General features: G+C 38.5%; 2 protein-coding genes and 4 non-coding genes across 8 annotated transcripts in view; 2 read left to right on the top strand and 4 right to left on the bottom strand.

Annotated features, from left to right (window-relative positions):
* The window catches only part of LOC134798765 (centrosomal protein of 120 kDa-like), a 30,551-nt gene extending 18,784 nt beyond the window's left edge, over nt 1-11,767 (bottom strand). The window contains exons 1-9 of the mRNA XM_063771141.1: nt 11,604-11,767; nt 11,383-11,530; nt 11,088-11,220; nt 10,305-10,415; nt 9,685-9,778; nt 7,384-7,532; nt 5,375-5,460; nt 4,739-4,890; nt 3,690-3,895 (exon numbers count right to left, since the gene is read on the bottom strand). Of these exons, the coding sequence (XP_063627211.1) occupies nt 3,690-3,895; nt 4,739-4,890; nt 5,375-5,460; nt 7,384-7,532; nt 9,685-9,778; nt 10,305-10,415; nt 11,088-11,220; nt 11,383-11,530; nt 11,604-11,655 (1,131 nt within the window). The 5' untranslated portion in view covers nt 11,656-11,767. The remainder of the gene's footprint in view (nt 1-3,689; nt 3,896-4,738; nt 4,891-5,374; nt 5,461-7,383; nt 7,533-9,684; nt 9,779-10,304; nt 10,416-11,087; nt 11,221-11,382; nt 11,531-11,603) is intronic.
* Nucleotides 191-309, bottom strand: LOC134799044 (5S ribosomal RNA). Its single transcript, XR_010145315.1, has one exon. It is a non-coding gene; the product is annotated as a 5S ribosomal RNA (ribosomal RNA).
* Nucleotides 2,463-2,581, bottom strand: LOC134799042 (5S ribosomal RNA). The gene has a single exon (XR_010145313.1). It is a non-coding gene; the product is annotated as a 5S ribosomal RNA (ribosomal RNA).
* Nucleotides 8,407-8,568, bottom strand: LOC134799053 (U1 spliceosomal RNA). Its single transcript, XR_010145323.1, has one exon. It is a non-coding gene; the product is annotated as a U1 spliceosomal RNA (small nuclear RNA).
* Nucleotides 11,768-12,069: 302 nt separating the features above from the next.
* LOC134798762 (uncharacterized) overlaps nt 12,070-22,159 on the top strand; it is a 43,353-nt gene continuing 33,263 nt past the window's right edge. The window contains exons 1-4 of one of the 3 annotated variants that reach the window (XM_063771137.1): nt 12,070-12,437; nt 19,007-19,730; nt 20,530-20,708; nt 20,824-20,944. In XM_063771137.1, coding sequence (XP_063627207.1) covers nt 12,361-12,437; nt 19,007-19,730; nt 20,530-20,708; nt 20,824-20,944 — 1,101 coding nt within the window. In that variant the 5' untranslated portion in view covers nt 12,070-12,360. Of the gene's footprint in view, nt 12,438-12,538; nt 12,953-13,601; nt 13,883-19,006; nt 19,731-20,529; nt 20,709-20,823; nt 20,945-22,159 lie in introns of those variants that run through there. The other 2 variants (XM_063771139.1, XM_063771138.1) reach the window with 2 other exon arrangements.
* LOC134799052 (U1 spliceosomal RNA) lies at nt 21,961-22,122 on the top strand. The gene has a single exon (XR_010145322.1). It is a non-coding gene; the product is annotated as a U1 spliceosomal RNA (small nuclear RNA).

Here is a 22,159-nt window from a genome sequence, read left to right as displayed (position 1 = left end):
CTAAACTATAGTTTAGTGCCTCATTTTGTGCACATAATAAATATAAGATAAGACTGCTGCGTCAAAATTACTCGCCAGTTTTTAAACACGGCATTATATTGTATTTATAAAAGTGGACACTTGAACAGTCAAGTTTTATAAATATAAAAAAGGCCATTGCATTAGGTAGGTATAAAAAAAAATAGCAAAAAGCCAACGACACGAGGTGTTCCCAGGCGGTCACCCATCCAAGTACTGACCTCGCCCGACGTTGCTTAACTTCGGTGATCGGACGAGAACCGGTGTATTCAACGTGGTATGGACGTTGGCGACAGAACAACCGAATTTCGTTATTCCGATCAGATATATGACGTCATGATCATGAAAGTATATAACTTATTATTGTTACCAAGATCAGAAATATGACGTCATGATTTGTTTTAAAATATTCACGCAAGTGTCGCTGCCCAAGTCAAATCCACTTTGCCTCATTTAGTTTAAATTCACTGCCATCACACTATAAGCGGGGTGCACGGCCTGCTTATAATCTCGCATTCTTCTTTCGCGTCAAAGGATAAGCCTTTTGGCTAATCATAAACTTGATATATTTTTAAATTTTATCACCACCATTGAGATAGCCCTTAAAAATGCATTACAAGATGACATAAAGCATATAAAACATATTTTTAAAGCGTGTATTGATTATTGATATTTGATAACAAAACATTACTATTTTGCTCCTACATGGTGTAATAATGTTTTAAACTTGTAACTTTGCCATGAGTCAATAGATGGCGCTAGTGTAGTACGAGGGGCGTTCAATATATAATGAGAATGAGATGCAAACTCTTTAAATATTAGGAAAGTAAATACTGGCCGGTAAAGCTAATCTACCTAGCTGATTGCCATGAAAGAAAAACGAACTGTTTTCTGTTTAAAAAAAATACGGCGATTTCTTTGCTATGCTATTGAGTACGTTAGCGAAAATGGAGAAAATTGAACTGCGCGCCGTTATTAAATACTTGTTTGAAAAAAATTTCTACGGACCAAGTCAATTTAGATTTACGGGACACTTTAAGGTCTAATGCTCCTCCGTATTCGACAGTCGCACGTTGGTGCGCCGAATTTAGACGTGGAAGAACTTCGACCATGGATGACACCCGCTCCGGACCCCTACTACAGCAGTAACTGAAAAAAATGTGAAAAAAGTCGAAAACTTAGTTTTGGCGGATCGTTGTGTCACGGTTCGTTTTATTGCTGAAAATGTAAAGATTTCAACGGGGAACGTGCATAATATTTTACATGGACGCTGGGTATGAAAAAGGTATCAGCGCGTTGGGTACCCAGAATGCTTACTGACACGCAAAAACAAACTAGAGTCGAGATTTGCCAAGAAGCTTTGGACCTGATACAGCAAGACCGGGAACTTTTTTTGGCGCGATTTATAACAATGGACGAAACATGGCTCCATCATTACGACCCTGAAACGAAACTGCAGTCTATGACATGGAAAAGCCCATCATCTCCAACTCCGAAGAAATCCAAGGTGGGGCCCCATCTGTCGGTAAGGTCATGGGCTCAGTTTTTTGGGATGGTAAAGGGGTCGTAATGAATGAGTATCTCGAGCATGGAGCCACTATTACGGGCACTTTATATGCCAAACAAATAGCAACATTGCGCAATGAGATCCGTGAAAAACGGCGAGGTAAACTCTCGAAAATTGTGTTGTTCCATCAGGACAATGCACCGGCACACAAGTCCGCCGTTGCAATGGCTGCAATACGTGATGCTGGGTTCGATATCCTTAAGCATCCTCCGTATTCACCAGACCTCGCCCCTAGTGATTTCTACCTATTTCCGAGATTGAAGGAATACCTAAGAGGCAAGTAATTTGAAGACGACGACGCGGTAGTCGCTGCAGTACAAGATTTTTTAAGTACTCAAGATGAAACCTTTTTTAGAAATGGAATTTTAAGTTTAGAAAAAAGATATACAAAGTGTATTATGATAAAAGATGACTATGTCGAAAAATAAAATAACATTTAATAAAAGTTGTATATAAAATACTCATTCTCACTTTTTATTGAACGCCCCTCGTATGAGCAGGGCACTAATTTTAGATTAGCTTTGTATTTATTATGTTTTGCGAATTTATGTAATAATAAAAAAAAATTAACTAAGCAAGTGGGGTGGAAGATATAACACAGACTCCAGACTTTTCTGAGGTTTAACCTCATTAGTCATTCTGATAGGAAAATGTTTTGTTCTTGATTTGCATCCTTAGGGAAAATACAAAACTGTAGATGTGTGCCTCGTTTTGCATATTATGTATAGTGAATATTCTGTAGTAATTACTTTAAGAAAATATTTGCCTATACAGAATGTTTTCTTTGTGACTTTCACTATTCATGGATCGGGCCCAAAGTGAAAGAACAAAAAAAATATTAAAAGTTACTTAAAGATTTTAGAATATGGTACCAAAAAGCCAACGACACGAGGTGTTCCCAGGCGGTCACCCATCCAAGTACTGACCTCGCCCGACGTTGCTTAACTTCGGTGATCGGACGAGAACCGGTGTATTCAACGTGGTATGGACGTTGGCGATAATACAACTGAATATTGTTATCAAGATCCGAAATATGACGTTATGATTTGTTTTACTCGTAAAATATTCTTGCATGTGTCGCTGCCCAAGTCAATTCCACTTTTCCCCATTTAGTTTAAATTCACTACTATCACACTATAAGCAGGGTGCACGGCTTGCTTTTAATCGCGCATATATTCTTCTTTCGCGTCAAAGGATCTGCCTATTGGCAGTTTTGGCTAATCATAAACTTGATATATTTTTAATTTTTATCACCACCATTCAGTTAGCCCACAAATATGCATTACATGATGAGATGACATAAAATAAAGTACACAAAACATATTTTAAAGGGTGTGATGATGATGATTATTGATATTTGATAACAAAACATTACTATTTTGCTCCTACATGGTGTAATAATGTTTTAAACTTGTAAATTTGCCATGAGTCAATAGATGGCGCTAGTATACTATGAGCAGGGCACTAATTTTAGATTAGACATCATAATTATTTTGTTTTAGGAAAATCGATCTGACGCTTATCTATCTGCAAAGTACTTTATATCTTTTTCTGATCTTTCTGTATACATACACATATTATTTTACATTTCCTATAATACGGTGATTTCTTACTGTAAACAACAGTTTCTGACTTCAAAAACAGATGGCGTTAGTGTACTCAGTATATGGTTAAAAACTCGTGAAAGAATAAAATTATCGGTAATAAAAACGATATGTATTCTGTTATAGTTAATCAAAATACATTCAAGACGCGTTTAATCTCGTTTGCATATTGTAATTAGCATAAACACTAATTTCAAAGAAGTTGTTGAGAAAGTGTTCAATGTTGTCGGTTGGGACTAGCTTGCGAATGTCCATCCATTACTGAAGTTCATAGACTTACCGTAGGTTCAGTCTGTACCCCGACCCGACGTACTTAAGGCTCATATCAACATCGACATATGGTTTCCGTTCCCCGTCTCATCCGTCTGTGCACAGTATGAAGCAGCGCTCGTGTATGGATAATGCTTGCGGCTCGTTGCAGAAGTTGTTGAGGAAGTGTTCAATGTTGTCGGTCGGGACTAGCTTGCGAATGTCCATCCATTACTGAAGTTTAGACTTACCGTAGGTTCAGTCTGTACCCCGACGTATTTAAGGCTCATATCAACATCGACATATGGTTTCCGGTCCCCGTCTCGTTGTCCGTCTGTGCGTAGTATGAAGCAGCGCTCGTGTATGGATATTGCTTGCGGCTCGTTGCAGAAGTTGTTGAGGAAGTGTTCAATGTTGTCGGTCGGGACTAGCTTGCGGAGATCCATGCTGCATATACCTAGGAATAATACATAGTAATTATTAATTCCCTTCAGTTCATCTTGTATTATGGGGATTTTAAATTGTCAGTTTCCGAAGCTGATAGATTCATACATGTATAAGATATCCAAGAGAACATATATTTAAAAGTTTAACGAAACAACAGTTTCTGACATCAAAAACAGATGGCGCTAGTGTACTCAGTATTTTATTAAAATTCGTGAGAATAAAATTATCGGTAATGAAAAACTATATTATGACTGTAATAGTTGAAAGGAAAAGCACAGTTAGGAGGACTATGCCAAACAGTGATAGTTTTTTCTTTGGGTCGATAGGTCAAATCAATGACAATTGCTCTATAGTCTATAATTAGTGCCCACAACAATTTTAGAATTAAGTTTTATTTTTTATTTAGGAAGACGCTACTGCCTTGTGAACGAATACATTGCTCTTGAGCGGTTCCACATCAAGCGAATTCGTTAGGAGCATTTTTTTAGGCCCTCGGTTAAGACCTTGTGCTGTGTGTATAATATCGAGTCAGCAATGAAAAACTAAATTAAATTTTAATTGTAAAATCTCAAGGTCTTTTGGCTGGCAAATTTTGTTCCATAGGACCAGGGTGGTCTTAAACTATGCTGGAGCCCTTGGGCACATAAGAATTTGGGGCCCTTTAGGAAAGTAAAGAAAGCGAATTAAACTAACATTTTTCTACTATGATCTTCTATTTATTATGAGTAATCGAATATACTGTTACTGTCTGTCCTTTGGGGCCCCCTGAGGTTGCCCCCGCACTGGGCACGGGCCCCGTGTGCCATTATGGTAAAGACGGTACTGCCAAGGACCTCAGTTAAGACAGACATACCGACGTCCCGGTCCGTGGCGCGCACGGTGGTGACCAGACTCGGGCACTCGGCGAAGTAGCGCCCGAGTGTGGAGAGGTCTGCCCGCAGCCGCAGCGACGTGCGCTGGTTGAATAGTGCCGCCGCACCTGAGCCCGTCACCGTCACACTCACTCTGGAAAACGAGACAAAAAAGTGTTTAAAAACGGACATTAAAATATACTTACAAAAAAATTATCGCCATACAATACTTCGTAGGGCCTGCGTAATATTTTTTATAGATGGCGCTATTTTTGATCATGTGTATATTTTTTTATACAGTGTATAAAAACTGACGAGATTCTGTACACTTAAATAACTTCGTCATTCGAAATTGGTCTTGCCTGATCGCTTTCACAGACACGAATACAAAGTAAGCATAATGAACACGTACGTAGTTCAATAATAAATATAAAATCCTAAAACATTAAAGGACAGAGCCATCTAGTGATATTATTTTAAAGGTCAAAGTATAGTCTTTTTGAAATCGACGCATTCCTAGGGCAAATTTGGAACAATTAAATGCATATCAGTCAGGATTCAAAAAAAATATTATTATAGGATCCATTTCAAAGTTAATACCCTGTATGTAAAGTGGGTATAAATCGAACATAATTTACCTGTCGGTTGTAATGGTATGCGTGAAGACGGTGTATGAAACATAACAGTCAGTAGCATCTTTTCGGGTGGCATAGTCAGGTATAAGCTGTAAAAAACCATGAATACATAAAATTAACAAACCACTTTTGAGGCTTTAGACCTCTGATTGTACCAATATCTACGCGGGACTTGTCGTTTGATATTCACCAATCACTTTCAGCGTAAGAAAACTGAAGTCCAAAGGTGTATGGTACATACTTACCTACATATATGTGAAATACCGAAAATGCATTGGTCTAATGCGGGAAACTATTGTACCGTAAAAGGAGGTCAGTCCTAGGTCAGTAATGATGAGTAAGCAGTAACCAGTAGGCCTAAGATGGTCGGTTTTTTTATCATCTGTCATCATGCCTGTCACGTTCTAACAAGTATGTAAGTGCGAAAGTAACGCATGACATGACAAGTGATAAAAATGCGACCATGATACCGCCTCTGAATGTATCTGCTTTAAATAGACTTCTCACACTGACTTAATATTAGAAATAGACACACAGAGCGGAACAAAAACGTCAACAAAATGTGGGTCAGAATGACAGTAGCGGCAAATTTGCATTGATGATAAAAACGCTTACGTAAATTTTGAGTCAAGATAAATGTTTTGTACGGAAAAGAACTTACTGTCGTAAGCATTAAGTGTCAAATTTGTAAACATTAGTACCAACACTGTTAAAACTTTAAGTCCGATGACACTAAACGTAACTTCACCTTTGTATTTACGTCAAACAACGTCAAATGAGAATAATGAACGAATGGAGTCCCTTTGGTACATTTTAATAGGTATTACTGTACAGAAAACCCAAAGTAATAAATGAATCAATTTAATTTGATCGGGAGTTCAAATAAAATTAATTCATGGTAACAACCCGTTTAAGTTACATAAAACAAATATATTTTTAATAAGTAAGTATATATAGGTACGTCTTTAAATACTATTTTCCTTGAAATAAATTCAACTTATTAAATAACTGTGTATTTTAGATCTACATAATCTTCGCACTTTCGTTCTTTGCAATACTCGTATAGTGCACGGGGATATTCAGGTCGCTACTGGTACTGATTGGTTATGGTCTTTATCAAGAAAATCCTGTGGTTGTCACTGTGTTCAGACAGGTTTAACATTTACAGTTAGTCGATGTAAGCCCTTATTGGTCGTGTATATGTCGGAAACAGGGAAATGCGCCGAACACACAAGTGCCGTTTTGCCTTGTTTAAAACTGCATCACCCCTATCTCTTGCTATAATAGCAGTACACTCAGCACGTCGCATAGGTTTTCTTGGAAATCTTGAATTTAAACATAATATTATATCTTACGAATTCCATATAAAAATAAAAAAAGTATTGACCTCACATCGACTCATTAGATTTTTGTTCCTTCACATCCCTTCTTTGGTACTAACAAAATAATTTATACAAAACCATGAAATTACCACCAGATTACATAAATTATGTAAGGCTATCCAAAGAACTAACCGAAAGAAATACATTCCAAGCTTTTTCCTTATTTTATCATTGTTATTTTTGCATATTTTGACGACCATTTTACGACATTGTTGACAACTTCACATTTGAGCGGTCCATACAAGACTAAACGAAAAAGTAACGCGTGATCTGTTTTAACGTTACTTTTGCGGGGCCATTTTTTGCGGCTGATTGGGTATCCAGTTCTTATTCTATATCAATGACTTCTCATCATTCTCTTGCCCTTGTCCCATTCACTTGGGGTCGGCGCAGCATGTCTTTCTCTCCCATACCTCTCTGTCGCCCGTCATCTCATCATTCACTTGCGTTCGTTTCATCCAACCTCTCACACAGTCCATCCAACTTTTCCTTTCCTCGTACCTCCCTCCACATTCATTCGCAATACCTTTCTCGTCACATGAGTTTCATCCCTCCGCATCCGCATCACATGCCCGTACCACGCTTCTAGTAATATAAGTATATGCTCATGGACTATTAGAGACTTGTTACCATGTCAATGTTTTCGACAGAGCCAATGACGAAACTCAGCACGAACAGATGCTTCCCACCGCCGATCTGTATGAGCCCCTCATCGCATAGCAGGTTAGGCTGCAGGTCGGGGCTCGATACTGTCTTCTTGCTTTCTGCTATGTATTCATCTGAAAAGACAGCGGCTTTGATGTATTAAGGAAAGTGTTCATGTTTAATACCAGTGTTGGCCGAAACGTTAATGCAATTAACCATTATTGGCCATTAACCATTATAAATTAAATCGTAAACTGTAACCGTCCGTTACGGTTTACGGTTCTATTTATAATGGTTAATTGCAATTAACGTTCGACCAACACTGCTTATACAATGTGGAGGCAAAAATAAATAAATAAATAGTTTTAAGGTATTTATGTATGGGCCACTAGTTGCCTGAAATAAAAAAAAACATTCATTCAAAAATGTACAAGCGCCGATCTCCTGTACTCTAGCTGGGTAAGTGTGGAGCTGGGGACAGAGAATAATATAATGACGGGAATTTAAAACTTAACCCCTTATTACAGCATGCAAAGAGAATAAAGTCTATAGAGACGGATTGTCCAAGTAAATTATGTAGCCACTGTAAATTTACTGCCATCATTCGACAGAACATAAAACTGTTAGAACGCCATTTGACTTTGATCCTTATTCTTTCACTGATGTGTTAACTTATTAAATATTAATATTCACGCCATCTACTCGACTATAGGCCAAAGGTATAGTTCCATGTTTTCGAGCGATGGCGCCACAACCTTCAGCCTATGCTCGAGTAGATGGCGTGAATATTAATATTTAAAAAGTTAACACATATCAGTTAAAGAATAAGGATCAAAGTCAAATGGCGTTCAAACAGGTTTAATCTTCTGTCGAAAGATGGCAGTAAATGAACTGTAGCTACAACTCTCTACTTCAAATCCTCTTTGCAGCATGTAATAAAAAAATATTAGTTGAAATAGAACTGCATCCCATACGAAAAGTCGGATCCTAATGTTTATTTATATTATGGGGGGACAGCGCGTACGCAGTCCCCACTACCAAAAATTACGCATCCGAGTTATCCACATTAGGGATAATCGCAAGGGTCAACCCAACCGCAGTGCAATGGAAGAGTCTCGCCCTGGGGGAACCGCCTTCTTGATCACGGTATCCCCTATGCCAGGTAAGTATGAGTTCACAACAGTACGGCCGGAGGGTCACTAAACCGGGAAAAATCTTAACACCGCGATGTACGATTCCAACGCGGAGAGTACAGCGACATCTAACGGGAAATTCAGTAACTATACGTTGTATGGCGTTTGCAGGGTGTTCAGTATTAAAACCTTATTTGATTTAGTTTATTGATTTTCTACATTTTAATTATCCCATTATTATATTTTTTATTAAATAAATTTCCTGATCTTTCACCTAGCTGAGTTCATAGTGAAAAAATGCTGTCTAAAATTATCCCTCTGTTCCCAGTTACCCCATTTTACAACGATATTATATTTACAGACTGTACTGCAAATCACAGTACAGTCAACGGTAAAAATATGGGTGTAGACAACTTACTCAAAAATATGTCCCATAGTTCTTAATTCACTGACATAAGAGTTATGGGACATATTTTTGAAATGATTTGTACACCCATATTTTTACCGTTGACTGTACCTACCATGAGATAAAATAAGTATGACTTTTAAAAATCTGAAAACAATTGATACATACAGCATAATTAATAACAAATAAAATAATATGCTAAAATTATCTCCCAACCCTAATAATTTTATATATCTCTTTTTGTGAAGTTATTAGAATGGAAGATATATTTAACGCATAGTTTCATCCGCTATTATTGATGCAGACTATACCTATGCCCAGCGAAAAAGAATCTTACGCCGTTTTTGTTTGCCTATGTTTTCACATATGTACCAAAAAAGCAACGTACGGACCAAAGAGAATTTAGACTAGAGGAATATTGTCAAAGTAGAAGTACTGTACATGTAGTACATAATTTACTTTGACAATATTCTCTTATTTATGGAGACGGCCGCTATATGACGGCACCGCTATCCTAAGAAAACCGATCTTTGCCTATGTTTTCAGATATGTACCATCGTCCACACTGTTAACGGTACATCGGTCCCAGCAAACATGTTTGGTCGATATTCCGATAAAGGCACATATTTGCGACCGAAAATAGGTACCTTTATCGGAATATTGACCAAAAATGTTTGCTTGGGTGGGCCTTAAGCCTTTTGTAATAAGGTCCACCGGTACAGTAGGATTGTTCCTGTTTGTACTTACTAAGTGTGAGTAACAGTCCAGCAGTGGGATTGACCGTGTTGCAAGTAGTCGGGTAAGCCACGTCGTTGCTATGAAACATGCGCAGTTCATTCCTCTGAAAATAAAATACCACTTTATTGCAAACTGGCACACAGACTAGTGATTGTATTATTACTTGTCTCTGAGTATAGTCTCATTGTCATATGTAAGCTCATATTTATTTAAGACGAAAGGGGACGAAGTCACGTGACCAGTTCTACATACTCCCAGACGTAGTCCCCAATTTTCTCTATCTCTGGATTTTGAAATGGAATTTTAGGCAATTTGATGTGTCTACATCTATCTATATTATACTATGAAGTATTTGAACAAATTAAATTATTTTCCAGGAAATATTTAAATTTGTTTTTTTTTTATCAAGTAGAAATACTACTAAGTATATAAATTATAAACTGAAATAAATATCATATACTAAGAAAAAGTGACCAAGGCCTCCAGTGCCCCAGGCTGGAATCGAACCAGCGTCCTCTGCTATCGCGGCAGGTGCCTGAACCACTCGGCCACCGGGCCACAGCGACATTATATCTTAAGTCATCCATAATAAAAGTTACAGATAATAAATCAGTAATTTCTATAATTACAGGAGTGATTGTGTTGACACGGTCCTCAACAGAAAGGCTGAGCATGAGCTGCGGGTGGCAGCACTTTCCCTCCGACTTTACTCCTAGCAACCGGTGCCACGAATGCCGCACCTGAACAGGAAACATACAAAATAAAAGTCTTGACTTCAGCATAGTGTAGTCATACACATTCGCTGGCCCAATATTACAGGGTTCTATGTTACATTTTCAAGATAGTTTAAATTCGACTTCATGTCACTATGACAATGTTCAAATTTCAGTTTGATAAAAGTGAAACATAGAACCCTGTAATATTAGGCCAGCAACATGTACAGTCAACGTCAAAGATATGTTTACATTTTTCGCCTTATTATAAAGGAGTAAGGTGCAAAAGTGTAAACATATCTTTGACATTGACTGTACACAATACACATAAATGGTAAGTAATCTCAAAGCATTATTGGTTTCATGGAAAACCTTGTTATCTGCTGGTTATTCTATGTACTTGCAAAATCCGGACTGAGCTCTTTGAATTCAGCAAATATAAATAAATAAATGAATAGAGGCTTGCCGTGGTGGCTTTGTAACAGAGGCTTGTCGTGACCCATATACTAGGCAGGGACAGTGAATATAACCAAAGAGAATAGATAGTATAGAGGGGTCCTGTCATAGTAAATTTTGTAGTCACAGTAAATTTACTGCAATCTGTAGTCACAAAACTCACAAAAGCATGAACATCAGCATTTTGTGAAATATCAAATTAATAAAGTTTGAATCTCTCAAAAGTAATGTTAACTGACTTACATCAACAATCTTGGTGGCAGGACAGGGCTGCGCTCCGAGGAGACTGAGCAGCAGGTAACCCACTTTATCCTTTCGGCCCTGAGTTCCCATTGTGAACACTTCCACTTTGATGGGGACATTCTGGACTCGAAGGCTGAAGAAATATCATACATTTACTTTAATATTTACTCATGTTTACGAAGGTTATACATAATATATATTTATGTATAATTATAATGTGGATAAAATTTGTTTAACGTAATCGTAACTCGTTCATTAATTCGTTTTCCAATAAATTAAACCAAACCAATCCTACCTACGAAATCGTCGTTTATCGGCCTCCCAGACAAGTTCAGCGTCGAAACTAGGTGCATGGCAGGGCACAACTGGATCCGTCTCCAGCATATATCCATTTAAAGATCCACTTACAATAAAAGGAGCCCTCAAGAAACCAAATCCAAGACCTAAAAAACGAGTACAAGTTACAACAAAAAATATATTTTAATGCCACGCAGTCGTTTCGCAAACTGGATTTACCTTCTTTTACATGAAGTACTATTTGGATAGTAGGTCCTTTTAATTCGTCCATTGAAATTGATTTACAAAATTGGGAGCAAATAATAAATACAACTCAAACTCAACGTAAACATGTCCTTCGAAAATTAAAATTGACTTTGACAGATAAAACGTACCAGTGCCAGGAAAAAAAGTAGTGCTAGTGACGATAATGTACCAAAATAGACACAAAAGTATCGATAAAAATTAACGCATCTTCAATAACCTTCAAAACTTTAAAATGTCCTAAAAATAAATTGATGATAAATGTTAGCAACGCCATGAAGTACAATGCATTGCTTCTATCATAAATGTAATAAAATATTGTGTCAATGTTAATTTCAGGCTCTTGCACATGGCGCCAATTACCCAGCAAGCGCGGGTTTGCGCACATGGTAACAATCTTTTTCTTTGGGTAGCACTGGTCTGGCGGGAAAACGGAAAATAGTCAAGTTAGAATTCATTTAATTAAAAAACTGAAATGTGATTTCTATTTACTATTCACTGATATATTAATTAGAGGAACGAAATATAAAACTAGTTCCATTAACTATATTCTTACTAAATGAAATATATATGTGAATATTGTTTATTTTCCGACATGGTTTTGACATCCATTTTAATTTCAGTCAACTTGAAGTCGATTGTTTGTATACAATAATAATTATAACAATCACGCTTGCGTTACTTTCATTTTGATAAATTTGTTATATAAAGTGGTTAATCTGTTTAAAGCCGAATGAAGAAGTTTCTGTACGAGTATAAAGCTGTGAAAATTCTGAAATGCCGGTCAGAAACGGAAACGTCAAAAGAGAAGTAAATAATCATTTTATGTTTCATATACCACCCACCCACAAACGTGTTAAACTACTACCTTCTAATTTCTTTACAAATTACTTTTTCTTTTTTGTATTGTCTGTTGTGTGGTTCGTACAATCGCTGAGCCGCCTGTGACCGCGGTAGACTAGAACGACGAGCGAGCGAGGCCCGACCGGCGGATGAAGTGGATCACCGGAGCGCGACGAAAAGTAATTTGTACAAAAAACAGAATTCAGTTCATTGCGAATGCCGTGTTGTTCGTGATGTTTTGTCTGACCGCACAATATATCAGTGGTCATTGTTGCTAGACGTTTTTTATAAGTGTAGGCCCTCTAATGCGCCGGTAATGTTCCGCGTGCTTCTGTCGCGACTTTGTTTTAGTTGAAAAGTTACTTGATTAGTTGCTAATTGCGCACCATGCGCGTGTAGTGTTGTTTATTACTGTATGGTTCATATTCTAACAAAAAAGTGGCTTCGCTACACGACATGGGAGTTTTCAAGTGGTTGCGCCGGTAAGTACGTACTTTTTGTTTAACTTTTATAACTTTTTCTGTACTTGCTCATTTTATTGTTTTACGGACTTTAGTGTTTTATGGGTTGTTCGTATTTCGATAAAAATTGTATATTCGTATATTTCAGTGATGATGAAATACCTTAAAAAATGACACCATGTATTTTACAATAAAGTAGGTAGTCGAGTGTTACTTCATCTCTAATGTCATAAATGCGGATTTATTGTTTTGTTACCATACTAGCTATGCCCGCGGCATCGGCATTGCTCGCGTCAGAATTGGACTGATATGTTTACCTCTCTCCCCCCTCCAAAGTAGCCTTTGACCATCCAGGGTGTAAGCTGTACAAGCCAAATTTTATCGAAATTGGTTCAGTAGTTTCCATAGTTAGCCATGAAAAGGTAATAAGCAGTTAAGGCAGACACTGGTATTTAATAATTTTAGTATGGAGTGAAATGTGTATCAACTTTCCATCATTATTACTTTGCATTATTTTCATTAATAAAAGTAAATCTAATAAAGTGAAACTAACTTTCTTTTTGAGTTTGAAAAGATTTTTTACAAAATTTATTTTGATTAACTATCACTCACCTACTTTTCACAAAAACACATTTTGTATGTCCCCTTCTATAAGAGGTATTTGTTAATTGATGTCATCTCATTGTTAGGCCTGCCCAATACACCAAGCCTCCAGAAATGTTTGATCCATTTTAATTGTATGTGGACAATACTGGTGTACTGTACAAGTACAATACTTGGCCATCTTTGAATGGCCCGAGGCCACACATTGTAGCCAGGAGTTGGTTGGATTGTTGAATTTTTTTTCTGCACTTTAATTGCAGTCTGTCTGTATGTCTGAATCAGTCAGGTGCATGATACATGCAGTGTGCTCGAGGTTTTGATGAGAATAATCATTATTAAAACTATTTGGTAAGTTTGAATTGAACAGATTATGTAAGATATAAGTAGGTAGGTATTAGACTATTATTTCATATTTATTTTGAATGTAAGGATATATCTTGGTTCTTATAAGAATCTACTTCACTTTTGACTGTTAACCAATAATTACTATTAAATTACTATTAAAAAAATAATAACACATAGTTTTACTAGACTAAATAGAACCTAAAAAAAATATATAAGTACCTTTTGAGGATTAGGGTCAAAATGTATTTCATAACCAGAGCTTTTAATTAGCTGTAAAAAGTAAAAATAAATGTTTGGTCGCCTCTTTTCTTAGCAGCACTTTAAAATGACCATTTCTCACCTTTTTCACATTGACTGGTCTACCCACATAATAAAGTCGCCACATAAGTTTGTTGTACTTTGTGGGTAGCTTTTGTTCAATGATTTTTTGCAAATTTAAGAATAGGCATATAAGAATTTGAAAATTTGTAGAAAAGGATAATCTTCCTCCTAAACTACAAACGCCACACACCTATAAGCTTCTTTTCTTTATGTAGGTATATCTTTTTTTTATCATAGGTACCTATACTTTGAGTTAACATTCATCATATGCCCACCAGGAGGCCACCATGCTGTTATTAAAAAGGATACATTAAAAATAATACCCATATTATACTATGGTAGTGTTTATATAAGTTGATTGTTCAGCTCAGTTAGGGTTACCAGATGACAGGAATTTTCGTGACATGTCAGGAATTTTGGCCTTTTGTCAGGAATGGGGACGGAACACGAAAATGTCAGGATTTTTTTGAATTGATAGACTTTTTTATAATGTACCTTTTTATTTACTTATATCAATACAAATAATTTTAATAAAACTTAAATTAATAAAACGCGGCTATCGGCTCAATCGGGTGACCATCGCTAACGGCTAGACCCCCCCCCACGCCCCCCCCCCCCCCTCGTCGTCTTCAAAAAATGAATGTCAGGAAAAATATTCGAAATTCAGGAATTTTGTCAGGAAATTCTAAATTTGTATCTGGTAACCCTATTAAGCTCAGTAGACTGTAACATACCTAGCACCTACCTAAGTCTATGGCAGTGGGAATACGAGCACATTTTCAAGTCCTTGCAGTCAAGTGCAATCGTTACGCATGCTGAACAAAGGAATTACTCGTATTTACTGTTTTTTTTTATTGCAATTTGGTGGCAAACCTTGCATTAGTAGTCAATGGATGCTTGCAATGTCTGTGTGATATGATATCACAATAATGATGACCTTTATAAATTACCTAGATGGTTGCAGGTCGCGACTGCAGACGACAGGTCGCGGCGACACGACTGGTTTCAATGTACCTATTTCTATGAAATACCATTTAAGTCAGCGACGCGTCGCCCGACCGCAGATCAGTATGACGCGGCGACGTGTCCTGACGACACGTCGTCTGCAGTCGCGACCCTTCGTCGGGTTCCAACTTGTACCTAACGGCTCGGCCACGACATTACGCGACTAGCGACGGCGGCAGCGACAACCATAGGTGGGAACGAAAGGTAAGATCGCTGTATATCGCTCCAACCTATGGTTATCGCTGCCGCCGTCGCAAGTCGCTCAATGTCGTGGCCTAGCCGTTAGGTCTACATATCTACCCCCACAACATTAGGCCGGCCACACACCACACTACGTTTTTGCCACGAACCATCAGACGGGCCGAACCAAGTAATTGCTCGACTTTGTACTATAAAAGCAAATGACTTTGCTTCCTACTTATGACATAAGATACCATCAATATTACGAACATCGTAATTCCTAAAAATTCTCACGCACCGATCGTCTCAAAAACAAGGAAAATTACCGAAGCTCATACAAAATCAACATTAGAAATCAATCGTGATTGCATTACATTAATTAACCCATTCATATTTCAATGAACTTCAAAACAATATCGGAATTTCACTTTCGCCGGACTATTTGTCCGTAATTCGTTGTTTTTATTGCTTCAGAATAACCGAAATTGATGGGCAGATAGCTAATACAAAGATAACTTCCGAGGCGTGCTATATCATTAAATCTTGTCGGTTAAAAGTAGACTTTGTTTTTAGTGCCTGAAGGCTGATTTTAGGACGAACGATAATGCGGTCAAGTGACCTTGCTAAAGGTATATTAGTAATTTATGTAAGCATTATCTTGTCACTCAGACAATGACTATAGCTGATCCAAAATGCTTTCTATTTTATAATTATAAAGTTACGCAAGGTGTTCACTATTGGTCATTGTTATGCGTTCCTAGATAAGAGCCAGATGAAATAGAGGACACTTGGAAATGTCAGGCTCCCGAAAACATTGTCGCCTAACGAATTGATTCTGCTGCTAAGCCAACTTTAACGTCATGCTCGTCATAGGATAGGATATTTTCTGTATCAACAGATGTAGTGAATAATCCTTTACGTTCACGGAAAGGCATGAACGTGTTATGCTATTTCAGTCAGTCTTAGTACAAAAAGTACTGAGGTTGACTGAAGTAACTAACTAGCATGACAAATACGAACGCTTCCGAGATAATACGATGGCAAAGAATTGTTAGCTACATCTGATCCACGATGATACAAAATAAAAGCAAACAGGACCAACGTCATCGTAAAATAAAAACTATAGAATTATAGATAGGTAAAGCACGGAACCTTACACTAGAATCGTACTCGTTGTTAGTGGTTTTAAGATGTAGTTAATCGGTAAAAGTGTAGCGGTTGACCCGTCGGTCGTTAAAATCGTTTATCCGCTCTTTTAATCGCTTTTTGGTTGGACATTACCGATTTCGCTTTTGGAGCATTCCACGGGCATTTCCCGTTCAAACGCATGTTTTCGTCTATTAACGTTCCTCCTACGTTGTTAATCGATGTAGCTTTTTTGGAGTCCCTGTGTCAAAAAAACAGCTTCTGTGTCTGAAATTTCGCGTTTGTACAGGTCACACGGTAGGTACGGTACACAATACTGATTGTGTAGCCATCATCCCATCATGGTATTCTAACGCCAACATAACCGATTGACAAAAGATTGCAACATGTGTGTGCATATGCATTATGCATAGGTAATACGTTACACAATATGGCCGCAATACCTCACCTTTTAATATTATTATAACATAACAATCATACGCCAACTTCTGTGAACGAAAAACAGACAAACACAATCAGACTTTAAGATTAAAACCGATATATCGTCAAACTTAATTATCTACCAGAAACCGAGTGGAGATTATTGTTCTCCGAACAGTATGACTGTCAATAGACAATTTGTAAATACACCAGTGGGCGCAGCACGGTTCCATTTTTATCGTCTATCACTATGCGCGTCCCTTTCGCACTTACGTACTTGTTAGAACGTGACAGCCATGGTGACAAGGGATAAAAACGCGACCGTGCTAAGCCGCCAGGGCCCTGTATTGAACAGGGCTCTGGTTTCCATTGACCCGTGTCGTCCCACGGTTTTACCAGATTCCGAGTACCGGAGTTTTTGTCGAGAAATCAAACGGGCCAAAAATAACTCGGGATTGACTAATAACTTTAATTGACGCGGTGTGATCTGTTTGCCGGATTGTAATGGGTATTAGGTATTTTTACAGGTTGTGGTTGTCCTTTACAGAGCTGGGCACCGTTAATCAAAAGGTTAACTTCGTTAATCGTTAATCCGTTAAATAAAAAGTTAACTTCGTTAAACGTTAAAACGTTACTTTTCAAAAGTTTTAACGGAAGTTAAAGTTAATCGTTAACTCGAAATCGTAAATATACGCAATAAGAAATAAAACTAGGAGTAATAATCATAAAGGCCATAGTCGGTTTTCCATAGTAAATTGGCCCTTAAGTCAATTTGATTCGGGTTTTTTTTTGTGAGTACCTCTTATGGTGAAGGACATTTTTGCTAAGTATCAACATCCTACTAGTGACAGTTTTTGACTTATGATTTTTTTTTCTTTAATGTATTGTTTTTCGGGATGTATTCAAGCGATTTGCTTCAGTTTTTTAAATAGTGTTGTTTATTTAGGTATGCATCGATACTCAAACAACGAATACCCATTGTCATATGAAAAAAAAGAAAGAAAAGTAAAACAAAAATAAAACATTTTTTTTTATGTCGTGGTGAAGTAGTGACACCTCTATTTTTTTTTCTAGTTGTAGGCCAGACATTGGCCTATTACTTGCCTAAATATCAAAATTTTCCAAACGGTACTTCCTGTCAATAATTAGCAATGTGTGTGGTCAAGTTCTGTACTCCATCTGTGTTTTTCAATGTAGTATACAAACATTAAGTTGTCATTGGCATTTTACTCTTAAATACGACAACCTGATAAGAAATCGCAAACAGAATCGAAGAGTTAATATCCTTATATATTCGCTAGCATCTGCCATAAGGTGCATGTTCCCCTTCATGAACATGAGCATATTAAAATTGTCGTCTGATAGCGACGCCCGTTTTGGAGAAATAATATCTTTTCCCGCCGAAAACAGGCGGCTTAGCACGGTCGCGTTTTTATCCCTTGTCACCATGCCTGTCACGTTCTAACAAGTATGTAAGTGCGAAAGGGACGCGCATAGTGATAGTCGATAAAAATGGAACCGTGCTGAGCCCGCTGGCGTTCCGCAGCAGCACTCGAAGGTATACTAGTGTTATATTTGAGGCAGCGCGCGGCCTTGGTGTGAGTAGGTACTTAGGTATTAACGATTAACGGACTTAAGAAAAGTTAACGGAAGTTAACAAGTCCGTTACAGGTTTTTAAAGTTAACTTAAAAGTTAATCCGTTACTCGAAAACTTAACTTCGTTAATTAACGATTAACGGATTAACGAGTTAATGCCCAGCTATGGTCCTTTATTGCTGTAGATATGGTTGATAAAACATGATGCATCGGTCTCGCACACTGGCACACATGTCAGAATGTTACCGGTGAAATGGATATTATATTATATCGACAGCGCAAAACGACAAGCCTAGGCAGATGCTTTAGGATAATAGTAGTAGTAGTTCATAATAATCTAGTCGGTATATTTGAGGCTTTGCAATTCACTTGTTCACCCAGCACGCGATCCGGGCACCTCTTATTAAATGGACTTTTCGGTCTTAACAGTAGTTTTACAACAACTCGATATTTTACAGGGAGCGCGTGACGGTGAGCACGCACCGCTCGCCCAGCCCCGACCCGCCGCACGCTCCCGACGACATCGGCACCATCCGCACCGACGAGTACAAGCGCGACCTCGCCGAGTTCCAGGCCCGCCGCTCCTCCGGTCCGCAACTCCCGGACACCCCCGAGAAACGATGCGGCCGACACTCCCTACCCATCTCCTGCACCGATTGCGCCGACCCCGACCGCACTTTCAACTATGAAAAGAAATCAGCCGTCAAGTACAAAAAGAAATCGCAAAAACGAGCGCGAAGCGCTAACCCGGAAGACCCAGTCCCTAACATACAATTCCTCTTCCAAAATCAGGTCTTCATGCCCGGTACTTTATCATATTCGGAACCTAAGAAACGACATTCGCGCAGAGCATACAGGCAGGAAACCTTTACCCAAAAGCAGATAGATTTTAAGGAAGACGAGTCTCAGCTTCAATCGCCTCCTTTCTTCTATAAGAATAACTCGCTGCCTTACGATATCAAGAACTTTCTAGACACTAAGAGCGATGTAGAGGAAGTAGACGGGATGCGAGCCACGGAGAATGTTAACGTTTCTAGTCATAGCTCTTCGGCAACCAGTAGAGGCAGTACCAGCAGAGACAATCTTTGGGAGGTGATGAGCGAACTGAAAAACTTCGACCGTTGGGCCGACGAGCAACTGCAAGTTCAGTCTGCGAACCAGAGTAAAACTGACGACAGTAAGGTGCGTGTTTCTTCCAAGGTTAGGCAACTTTACGCTATCCTAAATGTTAAGTGTACGATCCACGAGGATAATTCGATTTGCGCGAACGATCACTGGCTCAGTCATGGTTATGAGTCATGCATTGCGTTGGATAGAAAATGCACAATGTATTTCGCATAAATATACGTCATTAAAAACTGAAAGTCACTAATTTTAAGTAGGCTGCAAAATTTTATGTTTATTCGGCAGCTTATTTGTTAAGTTTCGTTTCAAATAAATTGAAGAAAGCCGTTAAATATTGTAATGTAAGCACGTTACACGCACTGGCACCGGTGAAAAGTGGTATAATGTTAGTGCGGTTACTAGTGAATTATTGGTTCAGATAATTGCCTATCAATAATTAAACTTTTATTGGTATGTTTACACTTCAGGAACATAATCTTAGAGAAATCTTAAAGAGTCTTAGTACTAGTTAGCGTCCAGCCCACTGTACTAGTTTAGGGACTAATTAACCACTAGTACAAACAGCAACATTCCTAACTGTACCAGGCGTGGCTCACTCCGCGATTTCGTCGCTTGCTACAGGTAGCTAAAAGTACATCCGTTCCACACCAATTTTGGTGGCTAGCCATAAGCCGCGCGTGGCGCTGTCGCCACCTAGCGGCCATATCTGTCCTGGTCGTAACAGACGCGTTTTGTTAGAGAGTGAGTCTTCTGTACCTAGTACTGTTATTTATTATGTGACACAGTGTGTGCGATGGTACTAAAGCTTGTAGTAGATATATTTGCCGCGAATAATATTAACAACATATTCCTACAGAGCGAGACAAGCACATACGGACTGTCTCTAGCCAGCGCGAGCAACCTCGACGTAAACGTGGACAAGGCGAGGGTCTGGAGCCTCGGCAAGTGGGGCGTGGTGCCCGTGCAGATCAAGACGCTACCCGTCTCTGTCGAACACGTCAGGAAGAAACGGAACATAGAGATTAACATATTGAGGTAAGCTACATACATTCATTACTAAATTTGACTTTTTTTTTATTATCAATGGATACAATACGGTCGTTCTTTTATTTACTTCTCTACACTATGTTAAAGTGTCCTAATTTTTCAGAAAATGTCGCCACCCCAACATAATCCTTTTGATGGGTCTATATCCGGACGTCCACAACAACGTGAATATAATCTGCGAACGGTGTGTGGACACCCTACATGATATACTCCACGATGGACAGGTACTTTTTTTATAGGTACCACTTTGAAATCGTTTAAGCCGTGTAGGGTTGTAAAATGTCCCGCGTACATAAAACTTTAGTTATTCAAGAATTCTTCATTAAAAAAAAATAGAGTTAGACCAAGAAAAGTCTGCAACGATTTTGATAGCACACGCAGTGTAAGTGTTATTTTAAACGTTAAATTTCTATGAAATTATGATTATGACGTATAAATAACGCTTGCACTCGGTATGCTATCAAAATCGTTGCAGACTTTTCTTGGTTTAACTCTATTATACCCATGCCATAGGCTGTGTATCAAGCACCGAGCCTCTACATCTGGGGGACTTGAAGGAGCGGCGACTAGTGATCCAAAGGACTCGAGCCTTTTTAGCTCTTTTTTTAGGGCTCGACTCATCTCTTGACGCCTAAAAGGCTAAAAGCTCTTTAGCCCCCGAGCCTAGTTCTATTTAACTCTTGAGGCTTAATAAGTTTATTAGCCCCAAGAGTCTAGGATCTTAAATAGAACTAGGCTCGGGGGCTAAAGATCTAAATAGGCTTTTTTTAGGGGCTTAATAAGGTTAGTAGCCCCAAGAGTCTAGGCTCTTAAATATAACTAGGCTTGGGGGCTAAAGAGCTAAATAGGCTTTTAGCCTTTTAGGCGTCAAGAGATGAGGCGAGCCCTAAAAAAAAGAGTTCCAAAGGCTCGAGTCTTTTGGATCACTAGCGGCGACACTGCACGCCGTCGTCGCCGGCGATAATTACATGGACCCACATGTTCACACCTTGTTTCTAAATATGTAATTATAATTGTCAAAATTTACTTCTTAGGGGCACACACAAATCATTCTGTAATGCCTCACTGGAATAAATAAGGGGATTAAATAACATAACATGAACCCTATATGAACGCCATACAACGTATAGTTACTGAATTTCCCGTTAGATGTCGCTGTGCTCTCCGCGTTGGAATCGTACATCGCGGTGTTAAGATTTTTCCCGGTTTAGTGACCCTCCGGCCGTACTGTTGTGAACTCATACTTACCTGGCATAGGGGATACCGTGATCAAGAAGGCGGTTCCCCCAGGGCGAGACTCTTCCATTGCACTGCGGTTGGGTTGACCCTTGCGATTATCCCTAATGTGGATAACTCGGATGCGTAATTTTTGGTAGTGGGGACTGCGTACGCGCTGTCCCCCCATATTATAAAAAGAATATTTGAACTCTTCTAAGTAG

The sequence above is a fragment of the Cydia splendana genome, chromosome 17 (genome assembly GCF_910591565.1).
Source record: "Cydia splendana chromosome 17, ilCydSple1.2, whole genome shotgun sequence".
In the NCBI taxonomy this organism is placed as follows: Eukaryota; Metazoa; Arthropoda; class Insecta; order Lepidoptera; family Tortricidae; genus Cydia; species Cydia splendana.
The sequence above is the reverse complement of the archived record's forward strand: the minus strand, read 5'-3'. Positions and strand labels throughout refer to the sequence as shown.